Genomic DNA, 19,912 nt, shown 5'->3' on the forward strand with positions numbered 1-19,912 from the left:
GCGTTTCTGCTGGAGAAACAGCTGCTGATTCAGGGCTGGGCCGGGGACAGGACACACCTGACTGCGTCCACCCACTTCCACATGCGTGCCCCCTGCCAGGCCACCCCCAATGCACCCCTGGGGCACGAGCCTGAGCCAAGTCCCGCTTGGGGTCCGGCTCCAAGAGGTGGGGTCGTGGGGCCCTCTCAGACGGGAGACGCCTTGTGGCCCGTGCTCTGTCCCTGCTCCCACATCCAACGGCCTGGAGAGAACCACAGACAGGCCCGCGAGAAGCAGCACAGCGCCGCCCTCCGCGCTCCATGCTCGGCGTGAACCTCTCAGGCTCACGTTTGGAACCCAGCCTTGCTCCCTGCCCGCACTCACAAGGCCGGCGTCCAGTGTGCTGGCAGGCTTACGCCCACCGCCACACCCCAGCTTGTCGTGACTCAGGCTGAGAACACTCAGAACAGAACCGGCGGACTCTCCCTGGAGGACTTGACGTCTCTGTTTTCACACAGACCGTTTATTAAAGTAGAAGACTGAAAGTAAAAATACATTTTACGATTCAAGAGGAATCTGGACATTGGACCCCAACAGAATGATCAGGACCATTTCGGCAGACATCGCACAGCAGACGCCCCAGGGCCTGTGACAGGGCGGGAGCGGGGACGGGGGAGGGGCTGCTGGAAATGCTTCTCTCCTCACCAACACGGCCGGACTGGACCCAGAGCGATCATCAGAGCAGCAACAACCTGCAAGGCACTGTGGCCCCCGGACCCGGCAGCTGCGGGCGCCCGAGCCTGGGCAGGCCTCCCTGACGGGCTGCACCGCCCACGACACAGGGCCCGACTGTGACCACAGCAGATGGGAGTCTGATTTAACTAACGAAGGCTTCACACCACGTGCGCCCTGTGATGTGCGACGGAAGCAGCGTCCACAGGAAGGGAGGTGCAGTGGCAGGTTTGGGGCCTGTCCTGAAGCCACGCCCCCCTCCCCCCCACAAACAGAGGCCCCGGGGGCCGCATGTCTGCGAGCAGGCGGGGCGCGCCTGTGCCCTGCAGTCACCACCTAACACCAGGGCCACCGCCGCCCACCCAGTGCTCTTGAGCATCAGAGAGCAAGTCTGCAGCAAGGCACACGTGGTCCAAACCCAACCCCCGACGCAGGTCCCCACCCAGGGCCACCGCCTGGACAGCAGGTCTGATGCACCCCTCGGGGGCAGAAAGCAGCCTTTCTGGCCGACATCACACCTAACCTGTGTGTGTAGGTGCAAGGACCAAGTTCAGGTCCTGACTCCCTCTGCTGACCTTGCACAGAAGTCCACGCTGCTGAATCCACCTCCGTGTCCAAAGGCTGGGCGCCTCCAAGGACGGAGCAGGGACTGCAGCCGCCAGGTGCGTCTCCCAAGCACCCATGTTATTCTAAGTGCATCGCTTTCGAGACACTTCTCAGATACCTGATTCTCGTGAATGTCACCCAGCCTGCCCCAACCTCTGCGTCCGAGGCCGCAGCCGGGCCAGGGTGCGGCCCACACTGCACAGGCACCACCTGCCTCGAGGGAAGACTTCAAGTGCCCATGGTCCCCAGACGTCCTCCCTGTCATCCAGACTAAGCGACAGCACGGGGGCTCCACGTGCTCTTAAATTAACGTCAGCAGTGAGCCAGCGGTTCCTAAATGCCCTTTAATAAACAAAACAAAGTACTGGACCGACTTCTCACACCTGCAGCCTCTGGTTCTGCAGCAAGAGGGGGTCACAGCAAGGGGCTGCAACCCCTGCCTCTCGGAAGCACGCTGCGCAGACTTGGTGTGGAACAGCAGGAGAGACTTCAGGGGCCTCCAGAGCTGAGGACGACGGCTCTGCATGCCCACGGGCGAGGCCACCCCAGACCCTGGTCAGCAGGCCACAGAGCACACCGAGGGAAGGACAGGCGCCCTCAGCCTGAAAGTTCTAACAATAACCCCAGGCCAGCTGCTCGCGGACTCTACGTGCCTTAAACTCATGGGTCTCCCGGCTCAGGTAGCGTCATCGCAGGCCAGCAATCAAACCGGAGGCGGCTCAGCGCCAAGGCCCTGGCGGGGCAGGCGCTCCCAGGAGAGCCCCCCGGGCGGCGTGAGGGGGAACACGTGCGCCCGGGGGCGGGGAGCCAGCGAGGGCACACGGGCCACGCCACGGTCGGCTCTTCTCCGATGTGAAGCAAGAGGGAAGCCACCCACCCAACCCAACCGACGCCGAGAGCAGCCGTGGGACGAGGCCACATGCACCAGCAAGGGAGGGGGCGGGGACGCGGACGTCGGGGAGGGGGGGGCACAGCGCTTTCACAGGAATCGGCTCGGGGCGGGGCTCCCGGGGACGCCTGGCCCGCAGGTCCGGGACGCATCTAGGACTCCTCGCCCATCTGAAGCAGGGAGTTGATGGCGGCGTCCCGGCTGCCTCGCTGGGCCTCCAGCACGGAGCGGATCACCTCCCGGTCCATGTTGGGGAACATGTCCTGGATGGCTCTCAGGTCCTCCTCGTTACAGCGGGGCTGGGCGCTCACGGCTGGGGGCAGGGCCATGGGCACCATGCCGGGGCTGCAGACGGCGGGCATCCCTGCAAGCAGAAGACGAAGTTCAGGGACAGCAGAGCGTCACCGACGCTCAGGCCAGCTCTGGCCACAGGGAGGAAGTGACGTGTCCCATGGGCCTTCCCAGGAGAGCGGTCCCGACCCCATCTCGTCTCCCAGCACGAGCTCAGAAGCCGGCCGGGCGCTCGGGGGGACTCAGTGTCCGGCAGCTCACACGAGCCCACCGCACAGCAGGGGCAGTAGGGGACAGGTGCTTGCAGGCTCTGGCCCCAAGGAACTAGGGCACTTACACCACACGGTCAACTCCCACCACGGACCAGGGGCCACAAAACCAGCCCCTTCCCGCACAGCACTCGGGGCGACAGCAGACAGCCTGCAAGGCGCTCACGGGCACCAGGCGGCCGTGTGCCAGGTCTCCACGTGGGGTCCTGGATGCCGGCCCCACCAGTTACAAGTGGGGCTCCTGGTGTCACCTCCTCACGCCAACTACGTTCCCTTCACTCCTGTCAGACGTGGGTGATAAACTAGGAACCTTGCGACTGAGGAAAATCCAGGCTGAGGGCGGGGGCCAGAGCTGGGCCCTGCCAGCCTGCCAGTGCCAGGCAAGGACGCCCAGACAAACCCCGGGGGGGCATGCGAGAGAGCCCGCAGCTAGTGGGCACCTCTCCAGAGAGGAAGTGGGGCTCCACCCCGTCACCTCTTACATAGCACAGACCACACTCCCGACCCGGCCCCGGGGGCGCTGGGCTGAGAAGTAAGTTCAGGACATGATGCCTTCTCCCCATCTGCAGTCAGAAGGCCCTAGGGGCAGCCCCATGCTGCACAAGTCAGAACCGGCGGAAGGGCTGATAGGCACTCAAACAGTGGGAGCTGGCCGCGGGTGCACGGCCGTCTCCTGGGACAAGGGCGCAGACCTGCTGGCAGCAGCGCTCACATCCCCTCCCAGGTCCCTCCTGGGCCACACTGTGCCCAGTACCCGCCCGCACACCTCACACACGGGCCTTTGGGCCTGACGTCCTGAAAGGTGAGAGGTCACCCAGGTCCCAGGTGGGGCCCTCGAGCCTGGTGAGACCAGGCCCCAGGTCGTCCTGGGAGCAGGAGTCTGGGGCCAGGAAGGGGCTTGCCCACCACCTTTCAGCAGCAGGGAGAAGGGAGATGAAACCTGGGAAGCGGGGGCAGCCTCCAGGACCCTTCCTGCCTTCCCCACGGGGAACGAGGGTCAGGCCACAGCCTCTCCCGTCTCCAAGACAAGCACCCTGTCACGCCCGGCAGTCGGCAGAGCCCCGCACGTGGCGGGGAGGTCCACACCGTGCAGGGCAGATGCCCACGCGGCAGGGGACGCGGTGCCCAGGTCTCCTCCTGGCAGCCGGGTGAACCCACGGTCCCCGCAGACCCGCTCTGCCCAGCATCCTTACGCTGAAATGGGAGTGGAAAGCCGGTGGAGGGGGCGTCTCTGCAAACCCATAGCCCCTCGGAGGCCTGGCCAGTTCACCTCAGGGATGGCGTCCTATAGGCAGTGCCCAGGGCTGTGCGGGCATCCCGTGGAACGGGGCATGTTCCTGAACCACCAACTTAACACCCTGGACGTGTGTCAAACCCCCCTGGAAGCCTCAAGAGTCGATGTGCTGGGGCTGGCAGGGGGCATCTCAGGGAACGGGACAGAGCACTGGGGCCTCGGTGGTACCCAAGACAGTGCCGGGGGCTGGGCAGGTGGAGGCAGCGGAGCTCCAAGAGGGAGGCTCCTCCCCGTCATCTTCCTGGGAGCCTACTGGTTTCCAGGCTGAGCCAGCAAGGGCACACAGCCCCCCGGGCTGCACACAACATGGCCCAGAGCCCCCAGCGCCCACCCCGGGAATGATGGCCCCCATCAGTGCTGCAGACAAGGACGCAGGTGGGGACAGGGGCTCCATCCATGTACCTGCGAGAGGTGGGGCAGAGGGAATGGACAGAAACCATGTGAACTCATGGCCCCGCCAGCAAGCAGGAAAAATCCAAGCTTGGCACCCACGTGCTTCCCGCCACCGGGCTCACTGGCAAGACACCCACACCAACTGTCAAACCAAACCTGGGTGCAGGGTGGAGCCAGGTCGCGGAATCCTGAGGTCAGGATTCCAACAATCCCCAGTCACCCAGAGTGACAGCGGACAGCTTCGCTTGGCACCGCCTCCCACCTCCCCTCGTCTGCATGGCGGACACAAACCTGCTGCTGGGGTCACACTCCCACCACCGGCACTTCTGGGAACAGCAGAGACGAAACCCTGACTCTCTGCAGCCCAGTTCCCTTCAACCTGGGGACGGTCTCAGGTCTCAAGCTGGGAGGCAGGTGGCTTCGAGGGCAGTGAACATGGGGCCCTCACGTGAGGTCCACACCTCACCCTAGAAGGCAGTGGCTGGACCGTGGGTCTAGAACTTTGGGGACGGGCACATGGCATCTTCGTCCACACCTGGTCTCCCCTGTGCCCCTGGGCCTCCCACTGCCCAAGTCCTGCCTGGTTTTATGGCCGCAAACGTGGGAACCTAGCTGAGTCCAGTCACCGCCAAGGCCAGAGTGGAGCTGACCAGCAGGCCAATGTCAGGTGGAAAATTCAAAGGCATGAAAGCCACGCGGATCCAGCTCCATTCTGCTGCGCTGCCCCCGGCTGCTGACTCGCAGAGGTAAATAAGCAGGACAGAAACACTAACGTCGGTGCACACAGCTCACCCAACTTCCTAGGAACGTGACCTCGAGTGGCGGTAACTCACGCGCTGAAATGTTCAGAAACTGCACTTCTACATCTCTGTAAATTTCAGCTCACCTCATTTGTGTCCACGGTTAGGGAAAAAACAAATTCTATTCTTGACATATGCATAAGAAATTCAAACACAGCACCAGACCCTGGCCCCAGGCTCCGGATCCCCATGCACCCACCACCCCCTCTGACGCTGTCCCTGGGGACACGCCCAGGAGAGCAGCAGCACACACCTGTGATGGGCACGTAGCCGACGCCCTGCTGGTACACGGTGGGCATGAGGACCACAGGCTGAGGCGGCATCACCATGGCAGCCGGCAGCGACTGAAATACAACAAAGATGATCAGGGGGTCACAGAGGAACACGGCACATCCCAACCTCATCACTTCCCGCCTCAACAGAACCACATGAGGAGGGGCAGCACAGGGCCCAGAGCCTCGTGAATCATCGTCGGACGCCCGGCCCACGCTGACAACACCCCAGCACTGCTCTGCTGGGGGAGCAGGAGGAGAATGCCTCGGCTGAGTGCTCCTCAGACCTACTGAGCCACAGCCGACCGAGATGTGACAAAAAGAGAACACAATTCAACGACGGAAACCCAAGCGCAAGCTTCCGGGTCAACACCTGTGACGATTCACGACGGCCTATCTCTGGTTTCAGCCGCTTAACTAAGCATGACGACGACCCTGTCTCCGTGGAAACACCTGCTAAGGGTGTGCGATGAGACGTGCACAACTGAAAGCACGCTGGTGCTGGGACCCGCTTTAGAACGGTCCAGACCAGGAGGTGGGGGTTGAAACAAGAGGACAGACGGTGACCTTCCAAGCTGGGGGATGAGTGCGCGTGGGAACACCTTGGACTAAAAGCTAAAACAACAACAGTAACACCACCTGGAGGACACAAAGGAGGTGGCAGGAACCCCAGATCTAGACACCTAACCCTGTCCCCCTGTCCCCCAAGGGTCCCAGAGGAGCAGGGGCACTGAGGGTGGAGCCAGGCAAAAGCCTGGGGACCTGAGGCTGCACAGCCCAGAGGAAGCCCTCCCCACGTAAGACAGGACCAAGCTGGCCGTGTCACCCCCCCACCCCGCCCTCACCGTGTAGGACAGGACCAGGTTGATCATGCCCTCCTTGTCGTCACCCTGCCGTCCACTCAGGCTGTACCACTCATCCTCCACCTTTCCCTGCTTCAGCGACTCGGGGATGGTGACGTGCGTCCAGGCGATGCGGTCGTCCATGGAGAAGGCCCGCTGAGGGAGGGACCACAGGGAAACAGCACTTAGTGGGATCCCCACAGGTGCCTGTCCCTGCGCACCATCCCGACAATGGTCTCCTGAAGCCCCACCCCTCAGAGCCCATCCCCTGGGATCCTCCAGCCCTCCAGGCAGGGTGCCCCCTCTCTCCACCCTCTGTGGGTCCAGGGAGAAGGGAGGACCCACTGGACCACTGCACTCACCCCTTCCAACCAGCGAGCGCTGGGACGCGCTCCCCCAGCTCACCGCACCTCCACCCTTCCCTTACCCCGACCCTGCGGGCCGGAGAGGCAGGGTGAGGAGGGCACTCGAGCAGGGCAGAGCCCACAGGGACCGTCTCAGCCCTGCTGCCCACTCTGAGCCCTCCGAGCCCTCGTCCGCCAACCAGCGCCACCGGGGCCACCCTGGCCCGGCCTCAGAAGCTGTGGGACACTCCCAGACAGGCATTTGGAGGACAGGCTGGGAAAGAGCCCAGCGCAGCCATCGGACACACCAGGGACACTTGGGAGGTTCACGCGACCCAACCATAGAGGCCTATATCCACCCAGCACGGTGCCGACCCACATCACACCCGCACCCGCAGATAGCAGCTGCCTGATCTGCCTGGCAGGCACAGAGCCCGGGGCACCTGCTGTCACAGAGGTGCCGCATCCGAATGTAAGTTCGAAGGATCTGCAGTGAACACGCGCCTTTCACCAATGCTGGGGACATCAGGACAGCTGCCACCAAGCCCTAAAAAGCCCCGAGTGCACAAGCCAAAGGGCCAGACGGAGCTGCCCCCGAGGGGCCCCGGGCGGGCAGCGCCCTCACCTCATCGAAGATCTCTAGGTAGAAGGAGTCGACGCCCGGGGGCACCGTGCACTGGATGACTTTATTCCAGCGCGGGTTCTTGGCGCCGTTGTGGGCCGTGGGCGTCTCGTACACCGCGTAGCCCAGGCGCAGCCGGCAGTAGGGGTCCATGCGGGTCATGCCGTAGTTCTTTGCCAACTTGGCCTGAAAAGGAGCCGAGGTACAGGAAGGGGGCGGCCGTCAGATGAGAGCTGAGGCTAGGCTGCGGGGCCCAACCTCTCACCCTCCGCTCCAGCGTCTTCTGGTGTCCACCCAGCTACTCAAACCCACCAGAGCACAGTTCACAGTTCTAGCTGCAGAATGGGCCCTCCACATCCATGGGCCTAACCAACCACAGATCAAAAACATTAAGGAAAAAAATTCCAGAAAGTTTCACAAAGCAAAACTTGAATTTGCCACTCCGGCAGTATTTATATGGCTTTAAACTGTACAGCAGCTATTCACGTAGCATCCGTGGTGTTAGGTGATGCAGAGGGACCCAGGGATGACCTACAGCACCCAGGAGCACGTGCAAAGCTGCCCCACTTCACACACGGGGCTGGAGCATCCATGGACCATGGTGTCTGTGGGTCCTGGGATCAAGCCCGTGGACAGCTGGCCTCTGGGCACCAAGAACGGGGAGAAATCCATGCTCGGTGGTGTGTCTCTGTGATAAGGACACACCAGAGAGCTGCCGGACAGGGGGTCGTCCCCCCACCCCCAGGAGGAGGAAGAATGTGCAGAGGGCAGCCACAGCCAGCAGGGGACAGGGCGTCCGGGAGACGTGAGGCCTGGCCAGGGCCCTTTCTGTGCCCCAGATGGTGACTGGGCTGGTGCCCCACCTCCCTTCACGAGGGGGCGTCTCTCGGGAGTGACATCCCTGGCCACCACCACATGGGGCCAGGGTGCAGGCAACTCGCTCGGGCATCACAGGCCTCGGAGTCCGAGGGGCCCACCCACATCTTACATGGGCCGTGGGCCCAGTAGAGCCAGAGGGCTGCTTGGGACGAGGGAAGAGTCTGTGGGAGGAAACACGAACGCCCACGGAGGAGGGAGGCTATCTGTCAGGGGGGTACCTGCTCACGTGGGCTTAAACATGAAACCCAAACTACAGAACTCTGGTGCCTAGCGGGGACACACGGACGGACAGACGTCTCTGCCTCCCAGAGATGCAGGAGCAACACGGCAGCGCCCCTGACACCCTGAGAGCGCATCTGGCCAGCACGCACCTGCACCACGGTGATGCTGAGGCGGCCCACACTGCCCAGCGCCCCTCCGCACTGCAGCTGCCGGGCCGCCTGAGCGTCCAGCTGGATCTGCTGCTGCTGCTGCGTGGGCGTGATGCGCAGGAAGTCCTGCGGGAGCTCCCCGATGAACACCTGCGGGGGCAAGGCGGGCGTCGGGGGCGGGGCCGTAGGCTCAGAGTCTCCACAGCCTGCGGACCCCTCCCGGGGGCCTGCACTCTCCAGAACAGGGCCCCTCTCTTGCTCCAAGGGCCCCCCCCCCCCCCCATCACGGTTCTGCCCTGAGGCCGGTCTTGTGTGCTAGCCGGCCGGTGGGGCCGATCTCAGGCTCCACTTGCTCTTGCCCGCGAGTCCGCAATCCCTTTCCTGGTACCAGGACGGCTGCCAGCAAGGCCTGTCCAACAAACCAACGGGTGATCTCGGGACCTGGAGAGGTCTCTGGGCTGAAGCCCTTCAAACATCTGCACGAGAAACGGTTCACATACAAGAATGCCCCGAAGACAAAAAGAAGCCAATGGATTAACAGCAAGAAGCCCCCAAGACTCAGCCCTGGAGAGACGGGAGTGATGGGACGGCTCCAAGGGAGTGGCGTCTCCCAAGGAAACGGGAGGAGACTGAGCAAGAGTCGGTCAGGGCTCCACCAGCAGAGATGAGCTTGGAGGGTGGGCCGCACGGCCAGGCTGGCCTGACCCAGGGTGCCGTGACCCCCAGTTCAATGACTCTGCTCTTTCCAGGAGGCGTGGGAAGAGGGCTGGAGGAGTCACAGTGTAAGCAGAGCCCAGATGAAGGGAAGAGAGAAGCCGCAGGACCCACGGCAGGAGGCCTGGCTGCTAGGGGGACCGGACCCACAGCCCCAAGGGCCAGGCACTGCCTGCGGTGGCCCTGGCCCGCTGTCACTGCCCAGGGACGCCACAGACCCCAGCCGAGGGCCTTGAAGAACCGCGCAATTTCAGGAAACACCAAAAGGAAGACCCCAGGGTGTTGCAGGACTTTTGGCAACTGTTTACAGACAGCAGCCACCAGAGACCACCTGGATGTCCAGACGCCCTGGACCCTGAGGCCTCTCCTGCGCAGACCAGACGGCACCTGGTGCCCTGGGCCGCCCAGCGACATGGCGTCCAGCAGGCTGCAGAAGGCTCTGTGCTCACGGAGCTCACAGCCTGCACCACCATTCCTTTTGAGGATCCCTACAGAGGCCTGGGCTCGCCTCCTTCCCCATCCCAGGCCCACAGACCACACACACCCCACGGCGCTGGTGGAAGTGGACACACTCGGGACCTGCCTGGGGCTCCCCCCACCTCTGCACCCACCAGCCTGGCTCGGCCTGACCCCATCTGGGAGCTGCTCGGAGCCACCAGAGGAGCTGTTCCACACACGCTCTGCATCACGAGGACCCATCGGGGGCGGGGGGCACTTCTCACAGCCCAGTGGGCCCAGCGGGTGCCCAGAGGCCTGGGGTTGCCAAGAGAGGGACACAACACCTTCCCTCCTGAGGGCGTCACTGCAGCGTTTCCCAGGCGTGTGGCACAGCTAGATAGGTCCCAGGGCGTGCCCTGCAAGGAAGGCCCGTGGTGACCCCCTGCGCCCTGCCCCCCATCCCGCCAGGAGGGCTGAGATGCTGAGGACACACCAACGGCCAGTTCCTGCTGGTGTCCCGGAAACACAAGCACCCAGAACAGAGCCTGGCCCCCTCCCAAACACACCCCCCATGGAGCCTCTGGGCTCTCAGGGCTGGCAGTGAGGTCAGGAGCGGGGAAGGATGAGCCGGTACTCGGAGCGTCTGTGGGGCCGGCTCTGCCTGAAGGCACAACGTGGGGGCACCCACACCCGCTCTCCCGCCAGAGACAGCAGCAGGGCTGAGGCCCAGGGCAGGGGTGGGTCAGGGTGGTCTTACATTACTCTATAAACCCAGCCCCCTCCCCTATTCCTATCACCCACGCCTTCCCCAACCTTCCGGACTACCCACATCAGGATGGGCTACTCAAGGCCAAAACATCTGGATGTCCCGACTCTGCCGGAGCCCGCCGCCCACACAGCTTCTGCACCAGGGGACTGAGGGGCCGTGGTGTTAACGAGCACGAAGATGCTGGAAAACCGATGAGAGAGAGAGGACAACCACAGTCCCCAAGCAAGGACCAGACCAGGAAAGCTGGCGGGACAACCAGTGGTTTCCACGGGGTCTCGGCCAGAGCTCCACAGCCCTCACGCTGGCCCAGGACCCGGGTGTCAGCTGAGATGGAACATCCCCAGCCCTACCAAAGTACTGAGGGGGCCCGAGGGCTGGGACAGATGGGCAGATGCTCTGTGAGCTCCATGGAACCGTCACAACAAGAAGCCGAGGGAAGTGATCACTGCTCTCACGATGCGTGTGTTTTAACGAAAGAACACAAACGAGTATCAGCCAATTAACTGTGTGTGGAAAGTGGCGGCACTGTAAATACACACAGGTGGCTTCGTGGAGAAGATGTCATCTCAGCGAAGACCTGATTGGCGGGGAGGCGTCATCATGCAGAACGTGGGGAGGAGCCTGCCTGGCAGGTGGAGGAACGGGGAGGTGGCTGGAACACAGCGAGCGAGGGAGGGAGAGCAGGAGGTCAGAGGCAGGGGGACAGGCAGCCAGGAGTGGTGGCCAGGGGCTCTGACTCTCAGAGAGGAGAGGAAGGGAGCAGGTGGGGAACCTGGGGAACCCAGGGCGAGTGGGTAGCCAGGGTAGGTGGGGAACCCAGGGCAGATGGGCAGTTGGGGCAGGTGGGAAACCCAGGGCAGGTGGGGAACCCGGGTCAGATGGGCATTTGGGGCAGATGGGGAACCTGGGGACGGGTGGGGAGCCGGGGCAGGTGGGGAACCCAGGGTGGGTGGGGAACCTGGGGACAGGTGGAGAGCCAGAGCAGGTGGGGAACCCAGGGCGGGCGGGGAGCCGGGGCGTGCTGCACCACACGTCTGGCTCTGCCTGGCACCTGGCTGCGGGATATAACAGCAGGCAGACCAGCTGAGCAAGTGTGGCTGTGTGTGGGTGGTGCAGAGACTGAGAAAGAACCAGATTCTGGATGTGCTTGGAAGGCAGAGTGGGCCGGGCATGAGTTCCAGAGGGACGCAGAAGAGGCCAGGCCACCTGAGGTTTTGGCCTGAGCGATAAGAAGGATGGAAGTGTTGCCCAACTGAATAGGACAAAGTGGGGGGGGGTCTGAGGAAGGAGGGGGCTGGTCTGTCTGTGACGTCTGGAACATTCCAGGGAGACGCAAGGAGCCATGGAATGCATGGACGTGGAACTCAGGAAGGAAGGCTGGGGGGAGACAGTCACCGTCACGTGGGGGGGGGGCTGGCACCAGCCGAGATCCCCGAGGGAAGACAGTGACCTGGGCAGGAAGGGGCCGCTTTCATCTGTGCTCCAGGACAAACAGCCCAGACTAGCCACCGCCGTGCCCCCTGCCTGCTCAGTCACCCCCTAGTCCCTCAAAGCACAGGCGGCTTCCCTCCTGGGGCCCACAGCCCCCACACTCGACACCCCCGCCCCAGCTCCCACCGTCCAGCTGTAGGTGAAGCAAAAATAAACGGTAGGAGGCGTGCAGAAGGGGAGCCGTGCGTACGAAAGGCGGGGTGGCCAGTTTTCTGAGGCATGACAAATAACTCACAGGGACCGAGCAGCTGACAGCCAGGTCCTCCCTCCAGGCCGGCTGGGCCAGCAGGCACCGCGGGAGAAAGGCGTCCACGTGAGGACACCGAGTCGCAGAGATCAAAGTGAGAGCAGCACCGGGACCCGAGTGACTGACGCGAACTCCCGCGTGGATGTCGCCGCTGCGGGAAGAGGGGCCAGAGGGCGCTCGGAACTCAGGGAAGAGACGCGGGGGCGGGAGGGGCCGGGGAGCCAGGGCACAGTCAACTGCTGCCTGCTCTACAGAAGCCGCGGAGCCAGAAGAAAGGCCTCCGCGGACCGGGAGCAGGACACTGTCAACCCGGGACCCCAAGCGGGAGCCCCTTTCAGGAATCAGAGAAAGCACACGTGTACGAGCGCATCTGACCAGGCCCCAGCTCAGAACAACAACGTCCTCCTGGAAGGAGGGTAAACAAAGCAGCGCCTCCGCACACAACCACCACGCTGGGACGGCCACCGAGGCACACGCTGACCAGCACGATGGTAATTCTAACGATTAACCTTAGATCCTGATAAGTCTGCTTGATAAAATTTCCAGGATAACCACAAACAGAGCAGAGTTACAATACACGTTTCCCAAACCAGCAGAGACCAAAAAATGGAGCTTAAAAAAACTATATTTATTCAACCCAAAAGAAGGCAAGAAGAGAAAAAGAAACAAAAGCACAAAAGAACATGGTGGGCGGGAAGGGCATGCGTACAGCTACGCACATAAGACTGTTTAACGTGTTCCAGTTAAAATACAAAGACAGACAGCCCAGACCTGACCTTTAACAATCCAGCTCTGTGCTGCTGACGACAAACCAGTCCGACACCAACGTTCAGAGGGAAGTCCAAGAACGTACAACTTCCCAGGCAAACGCTCCCTAAAAGGAAGTTGGGCTCTCCAGGTAGCATCGGACCCAACAAGAGAGGCTGGTGCATGGCCAGCAGGGCTGACGCATGTGGAAAGGTGCGACTTACAGGAAGACGGGGCCAGTCTAAACCCGGGTGCTCTCCGAACTCAGCCTCAGAAAAAGCAGAGCTCACAGGGACCCAGAGGGGCAGGACTCGGGCCAGCGGGAAGGGGCGTGCCCGGAGCAAGAAGCGATGAACACCGCAGGCCGACAGCTGGGCTCGCAGTGGTGCTGGGGCAGAGGAAGGCAGGCACAGCCTAGAGAGAACGAGCTCCGACCTCTGGATGCTGGAGATCAAAGACAGAGCGCTCGGCGCGCACCCTGCCTCTCCCGTGCAGGCTGCGCTCGAGGGCAGCCAGACGGCGCTGGCGGTGGAGACGCGTCATCCTCACAGTCCCAGTCAGTAAACACAGAGCAAGTGACACAGGTCAGTGTCAGCCTTCGCTGTCCCCCATGAAGTCAGGCGCAGCAACAGTTACCAACATGTGCAAGGCTGCCGAGGACCTGGACACCACGGGCCACCCGACAGCTTACCTCAGGTCTCACAGGGGAAAGACAGGACGAAGGGGCCCCCACAGCAGGACAGCAGGACAACTGGTCCTTATCAGCTCCTATCAGCCTGGACTCAACGGACAGGCCCGCACATCTTGGCCTCCAAGCAAGCATTAACCTTGGCCCGGGAGCTGACAGGAGCAGCGCTATGGTCAGAAGCAGGGGTCCTACAAACCCCCACCGAGTCCTGTTGTGGAAGGCAGGCCCACACAACTACTCCTGGGGGTGCCCATCAGGTGCTTTTTAATAGGGTGTGGACTGGCAGGTGCACTGGCTGGAGAAGGCTTGTCAGAACAGAAACATCCACATTGCAAAAACTGGGCCAAAAGCACAGGGCTGAGCAACCTCAGGGCCGTTCAGGAAACACTCTGCCCAGAAGGTACAGACAGCCGGTCTCCTGGAACTTTAGGCACACTCCTAGCAGGCTCCCCCTCAAGCACAGGGGGAACCTCCCAGACCGGTCAGATCCTCCTCCGCCTTCACGTGCCCAAAGACTGTGCCTGTCACTCCTTCACAACAAGCAGGAGGCGACAGTCAGACTTCAGAGAGGGCCCGAAAGAGCGTGAGCCCAGGCTCCGGGCACCCTGGCTGAACCCTGTCCTGCGGGCAGTGGGCTGACATTCAGGGGAGCTGCCCAACACGGACCCAGCAGGAGAGCGCCTGCCAACTCCCTCCACCAGCCCGGCTGGATTCCTGGCTTCGGCCCACAGCCACACGCACACGGCAGCCAGCGGGGTCTCAGGCAACACGAAGTCTGTGCATCCGGCAAAGAGAAGAGGCCTCCACCAGACTCTGCTGACCACAAAGGGAAGGGCTCTACGGCGCTGGAAACTGCCAAAAAGGCCCCCACAAGGACGGCTAACCCAGACAGGAGCAGGTTGGCGGGAAGGTATGGGAGCCAGATGGTGTGGGCCAGGCAAAAACGTTAAAAAAAAAGAAAAGTGCACAGTGGCAATCAGATCAAAGTCAGTGCCAGATCCGCCTGCACCCACAGGCCTCGGGGTCTGGCAGGCCCATGCCAGGAGGCACCGCCTCCCAGGACCTTCCAACCCCCAGACCCTGTCTGGGTCTGCTTTCCCTGCTCTCTCCTCACACCCGTCTCCCAACTCCAGCTCCCTCTCCAGTCCCAGGTCAAATGATCCTTCCTCCTGACCCCAGCCCAGGTGGGCCACTGCTCACCCCAACTTGAGTTCAGACCCATGGGTCTGAATGTGACCGTCCCCATGTGGAACATCCCGACGGCACGCACCACACTGGTGACCGCTGCACCATGTTGCCCAGACACTAATGTCAACCGCATGGTGGGTGAGTCGCAGGGACCCTGGAGCCCAGACCTAACCTTACTGCACTCGTACAGGCCGTGCAGAGCACGCTGCAGACACTTGCTGGTCTCCATGTGGGATCTACAGCCACGCTGGCTGCAAGTGAACATGCCGGAGAGCAACGAGCACGAGGCTGGTCAGACAGACCAGGCCTTCAACAGCACAGGCCCCAAGTCCAAACACCCTCTGATGCCTGGTTCCCACTGCAGCGGGGGCTGCTAACTCCCTCGCAGAAGGAGGGGATCACCCGCACTGAGCCCGGCCCCCGGGGTTTGCCTGCAACGCGTCCGTCGTCACCGTGTGAGTTCTAGACGAGCGCACCGAGATCCCAGCAGGCCGAGGACTTGCGACAGGCCAGGACCGGGGCCGTGCTGCCTGACGGCCACACCACTGCTCCCAGGGGAGGCCCTGATTGGGTCCCTTGCTTCTCTGATGAGCCACTTGTGTACAAATGAGACATTGCTGACAGTCAACCTGCGGTAACTCATGGTACGCAGTGACGATGGAGACACACAGACGCTGAAAATCAGGGTCCGGAAAATCCCTCTCCTGACTCTGGGACGTCTCCACACCCCGGTCTGACAGGAAGTGCTGTCAGGTCCAATCCAAATGCTCAGGAAGAGCCTCTGTGCCTAAAGGGCTTCTGACAAGACCTGGGTCTTCCTCAAACTCAGAATCACCTTCTGTGGAAAGGCTTCTTTTCCGGTCGGCAGAAGCCCAAACAAGATTCATCAGCCCCATTTCAAGGGGGGAGGAGCCCTGGCAGCGGGGCTTACACTCAGCAGCGGACGTTCTGAGGGAAGGCACATCAAAGTGTCACGTCAGAGGAGCCTCATTCCCACTCAGCAGGACCCGGGTGTCCATCTACTGCACGTTTACAGCTGCGTTTGATAAAAGCTTCACTACTCACGAGGACCCACCCAACCCAGCCTGAACGCGCGGCTGGAGCCGACCTGAGCCGTCTGTACTCGTGCTCCTGCAGAGACACAGCGAGCGGTGCCCTGGGGACACGGCGAGAGGGCTAGGGGTGAGGGGCACGCCCAGCTCTCCACTCCCAACCCCCACTTGTCACTGAAGAAACCGAGCGATTGAGAAACGGTCACTAACTGGGGACACAGCTGAGCCTGGGAGCCTCACCCAGCCTGCGGGCAGAAAGGATGACAGGCCTTCCACCCATCCAGAGTTCAGAGCGCCTCTCTACAGAGGGACCCACCGGGTCCGGGGCCTCCTTGCCGGGGTGCCGGGCCTCCCCGACCGGGGACCCACCGGGAGCCGTGCCTCCCCCACTGGGAACCCACCGGGAGCCGGGCCTCCCCAACCCGGGACCCACCGGGACCCGGGGCCTCCCCGACTCGGGACCCACAGGGACCCGGGGCCTCCCCCACCGGGGACTCCCTCCTGCTCGCCCAGAGCCCGGCGTCGAGCCCTCCCCAGTGCCCAGAGGCCGTGGAGCCTGCCCACGGCCGGAGCCTACCGGCCCGCGCTGCGTGCTGACGGTGGTCGCCATGGTCTGACCGGCTCGGCGCCTCGCCCGCAGAGAGCTGACGCGCCGGCGACCCTCCGCGCGGAGCCACGAACCGTCGGTGGTCCCGCGAGGCCGCCGCCGCCACAGTCAGCTGACGGCCGGCCCCGCCCCTGTGCTAAGCACTGCGCAGGCGCAGCGCCGCACCGCCCCTTCCGGCGTCGCGCACGCACGCGCGCTCTCGCCGGGCGCCTGCGCAGTCGCTTCCCCCGCGGTGCGGCCCCGCGACAAGGCTCTCGAGCTGGCCGTGGGGCAGCCCGAGCGGGTCACCGGGGCGGGGCGGCCCTGGTGGCGGGTCCGGGGACGACGGGTCCCCGGGCTGGCCGGAGCACCGCCCCCACCAGCGCCCGGCACCGCGCGCGGACCCCGCAGACCCCGAGAGGCGCTGCCGGCGAGGCCAGGCCGGGGGCCGGGCGGCCGGAGCGGCCCCGCGGTGCTTGGCCGGGGAGTGACCGGCGTGACCCGGGGTGGCAGCAGCCGCCCTCCGCGTCGGTCTGCTGTGAGGCCAAGCGATGACCACTCCCCTCGCCCCCGCCGCCTCCTTTTTTCCCCAACGGCCCTTGGCAGGGCCTGCCCCGAAGCTGCTGGACAGGGGCTGCCTCTGAGTCCCCTGGAGGCTTTGCTGTTGTCCCCCGAGGAGGTGGACAGGCCTGTGTGCGGCCAGTCCCGGCGTCCTGGTGTTGAACGTAAGCAGCTTCACAGGCAACCAGATCACACAGGGCCACTGACCACACCAGCCACGCGTGCTCTTGGACAAAACATGAACACCTCCCCACGCCCATCCCCGCAGCCCTCTCCCGCTGGAGCTGGTGCCCTGGGGCTGTAACAGGAAAGGGCAAATCTGACTCCAGCCTGTATCTGTTTCTTTTACTTTAAACTTCGAATTTATTCATTTTGCTACGAGTTAATTACTAAAGGGATGTTGCCCGTAAGCTTAAATAACACATAAGGGTCCATCTCCCGGAACCCTGTCTAATGAGCGATAAACTGACATACCTTTGTTTATCACACAGGAAACATGCCTACCAGGCCCATCTGTGAATGACTGTGGGAAGGGCGAAATTGACACCTCCCCTGGAGAAGCTGACTGGAGCTAGGAAATGTTTGACAGTACCCCCTCCCCTTTTAGAATAAAAGAAGGCTGAATTCTAACTCAGGCAAGATGATTCTATGGGACGCTAGACCACCATCTTCTCAGTCTGCTGGCTTTCCAAATAAAGGTGTTGTTCCTTGTTCCTTGTTCCAACGCCTCATCTCCCTACTTACTGTCCTGTCGCAGGGCGAGCAACACGAGCTTGGCCTGGGTGACACTGTCACTTCCCAGTTATGTGCAGTCTGAGCCTCCCTCTAGTGCTCTCTCCTTTTAGGTACGAGTTGTTAAGAAGCTCCCGGATGCCATCCAATCCACAGCAAAACCCTGCTTCCTTAAACTGTCCCCAGAATCACCTACAAAAGCCCCAATCCTATAAGGAGTCCTTTCCGATGCCTTCTGAGTCCCCTGTGCATCCCCATATGCATGGTCTCCTCAGCTGCAACCAGTAATGATGCCACTTTGCTGAATACAGATGTGTTCCTGGTGGTGTGGCTGGAGGGCACTGACACAGCCAAGGCATTGCCCTTTTCCTCTGTGTACTTTCTAGAGCCTTCAGAAGTCAACGGCCCCCTGCATAGTTTCTGTAATCCTGTATTTGTCATAGCAACTAAGTATCTCATCCACGCGACCACGCGTCCACATGCTCTCCACCTGCACCACGTCCCAGCCGCCGCTGGTGGTGATTTGAGGAACTGGGATGCCCCTGTGTGGTGCAGACTCCTGGTGTTCCGTTGCCCCAGGGCAAGGATTTTATCCAGATGCTCATCTGGTATATGAGCAACCCAATCCTGGAATCCCATTCTGATTGTCTGTTTTCTGGGGCCACTTCTAGTGGCAATTACTGTATCAGTCAGTGTCCTGGCAAGAAACAGGTGGCATACTCAGAAAGATGGTTGGAGGGATGTTAGTAAATGGACTGTTCACAAAGGAAGGGCAGAGGTGAGTGAATACTTGAGGCATGGTGACGCACTGATGGACTTTTAGCTGCAGGAAGCTGCTACCACTTCTGGCCTTGAGAGGACAAAGGGAGGGAGTGGTGATTGGGAAAGAGACTTCCTCAGCAGAGGAATGAACCCACTGCCAAGACACAGGCCTGAAGAGAGGGGCCTCGGGAAATAAATGCTCTGACCTCTCTCCTCCCCTTCTCATCTCTACAGGTGTCTCCTATGAACCTAACCAGGTGATGCATTCTGTAGATGAACACTCCCGGGGCACACAGCAAGGCAGAGAAAGGTGGAGAGGATCCAGGAGGCCAAAGGGAGGCTCTTCTACACGTGTGTCTAATCACCAGCGGTAACCAGAGGACACGGTTTTGTAAAACTGAAGAGTCACAAAATAGAAAACATAAAAATGTAGCTCTTAAAGAAGTGTTCAGGGAAATTTTAAAGTTTTACTGAAAGACATTAAAGAAGACCTGAATAAATTGGGAACTATGTACCATGTTCATGGATAGGAAGGCTCAGTGGCAGAAATATGTCAATTCTCCCCCAAATTGCCCTACAAAAGAAATTATCATTAAAATCCCAGCTTTTTAAGAAATGTAACAAGCTAATTCTAGAATTTTTACAGCAGAACAAAGGCTGGTTAATAGCACAGACATTCTAGAAGAAGGAAGAGAAGCAGGAGGCAGAAGGAAGCTGTCCTAGGAGGTATCAAAATGGATTATAAAGCTATAGCCCTTGACTCTGGGATATTGGTATGGGGATAGACAAATTCACCAATGAAACAAAATATGAAACCTTGACCTCTGAGAGTGCTGGCACTGCTGAGCATTTGGGAAGAGAAGCATCTTTTAACAAGTGTACTAAAACTTATGAAAAAACAAACAAACAAAACAAACCCTTAAATCGGACCCCTGCCTTATGCTGAACGAAAAAATAATTCCTGATCCAAATAGTCCGATGACTATTTGGTAAATTCAATACCTATGTTGGGTTTGTAAAGGATAAAATCAGTAAACCTGCCACCTCTCCTCTGGTCCGTCTGGGAAGGTGTGAGCGGGAGTCAGGGTGCTGGGAGATAACACACATGGTGATGAAAGGAAAGACACTTGGGAAGCCAGACGTGAGGACAAGGTGTTCAGCCGAGCAAGCCATCTGGCCACCAGGGCACTGATCTCATACCCCTGAGAAGGGCAGAGGGGGCTGAAGGGCAGAAGAAGGAAAGGTGGGCCAGAAAGGGGGGTTTCAACCCAAGAGTGGGCATTGGGAGCCAAGGCAAGGGGCAATAGTGAGCCATCATCATCATGGGGCCCTAAGGAGTTGAGTGGGTTGGCCA

At 61.2% G+C, this 19,912-nt stretch overlaps 1 protein-coding gene and 1 long non-coding RNA gene across 3 annotated transcripts; one reads left to right on the plus strand and one right to left on the minus strand.

The window, feature by feature from the left end:
* Positions 1-486: 486 nt before the first annotated feature.
* TOLLIP (toll interacting protein) lies at positions 487-16,650 on the minus strand. 2 transcript variants are annotated; one of them, XM_031448070.2, is made up of 6 exons: positions 16,495-16,650; positions 8,584-8,733; positions 7,337-7,519; positions 6,371-6,523; positions 5,507-5,597; positions 487-2,570 (listed from the first exon to the last, which is right to left on the minus strand). In XM_031448070.2, the coding sequence occupies exons 1-6, from the start codon at positions 16,525-16,527 to the stop codon at positions 2,359-2,361; spliced, it is 822 nt and encodes a 273-aa protein (XP_031303930.1). In that variant the 5' UTR covers positions 16,528-16,650; the 3' UTR covers positions 487-2,358. The 2 variants fall into 2 exon arrangements, with proteins under 2 accessions (XP_031303930.1, XP_031303931.1); XM_031448071.2 differs by lacking the exons at positions 5,507-5,597; positions 6,371-6,523; positions 7,337-7,519 and having other exon boundaries at positions 2,369-2,570.
* A 296-nt stretch (positions 16,651-16,946) lies between these two features.
* Positions 16,947-19,005, plus strand: LOC116152069 (uncharacterized). Its single transcript, XR_004135625.2, has 3 exons — positions 16,947-17,228; positions 17,556-17,762; positions 18,793-19,005. It is a non-coding gene; the product is annotated as an uncharacterized LOC116152069 (long non-coding RNA).
* The last annotated feature ends 907 nt before the right edge of the window (positions 19,006-19,912 follow it).

This window comes from Camelus dromedarius, chromosome 12 (assembly GCF_036321535.1).
Source record: "Camelus dromedarius isolate mCamDro1 chromosome 12, mCamDro1.pat, whole genome shotgun sequence".
Classification (NCBI taxonomy): Eukaryota; Metazoa; Chordata; class Mammalia; order Artiodactyla; family Camelidae; genus Camelus; species Camelus dromedarius.

Bases quoted from the DNA above. Each gene is read 5' to 3' on its own strand.
- TOLLIP (XM_031448070.2), bottom strand. From the start codon at position 16,527: ATGGCGACCACCGTCAGCACGCAGCGCGGGCCG. The intron at 6,524-7,336 runs GTGAGGGCGCTG...TCCCTCCCTCAG, and splicing joins ACCTAGAGATCTTCGATGAG to CGGGCCTTCTCCATGGACGA. The intron at 2,571-5,506 runs GTGTGTGCTGCT...TTCTGCTTGCAG, and splicing joins CGGCTACGTGCCCATCACAG to GGATGCCCGCCGTCTGCAGC.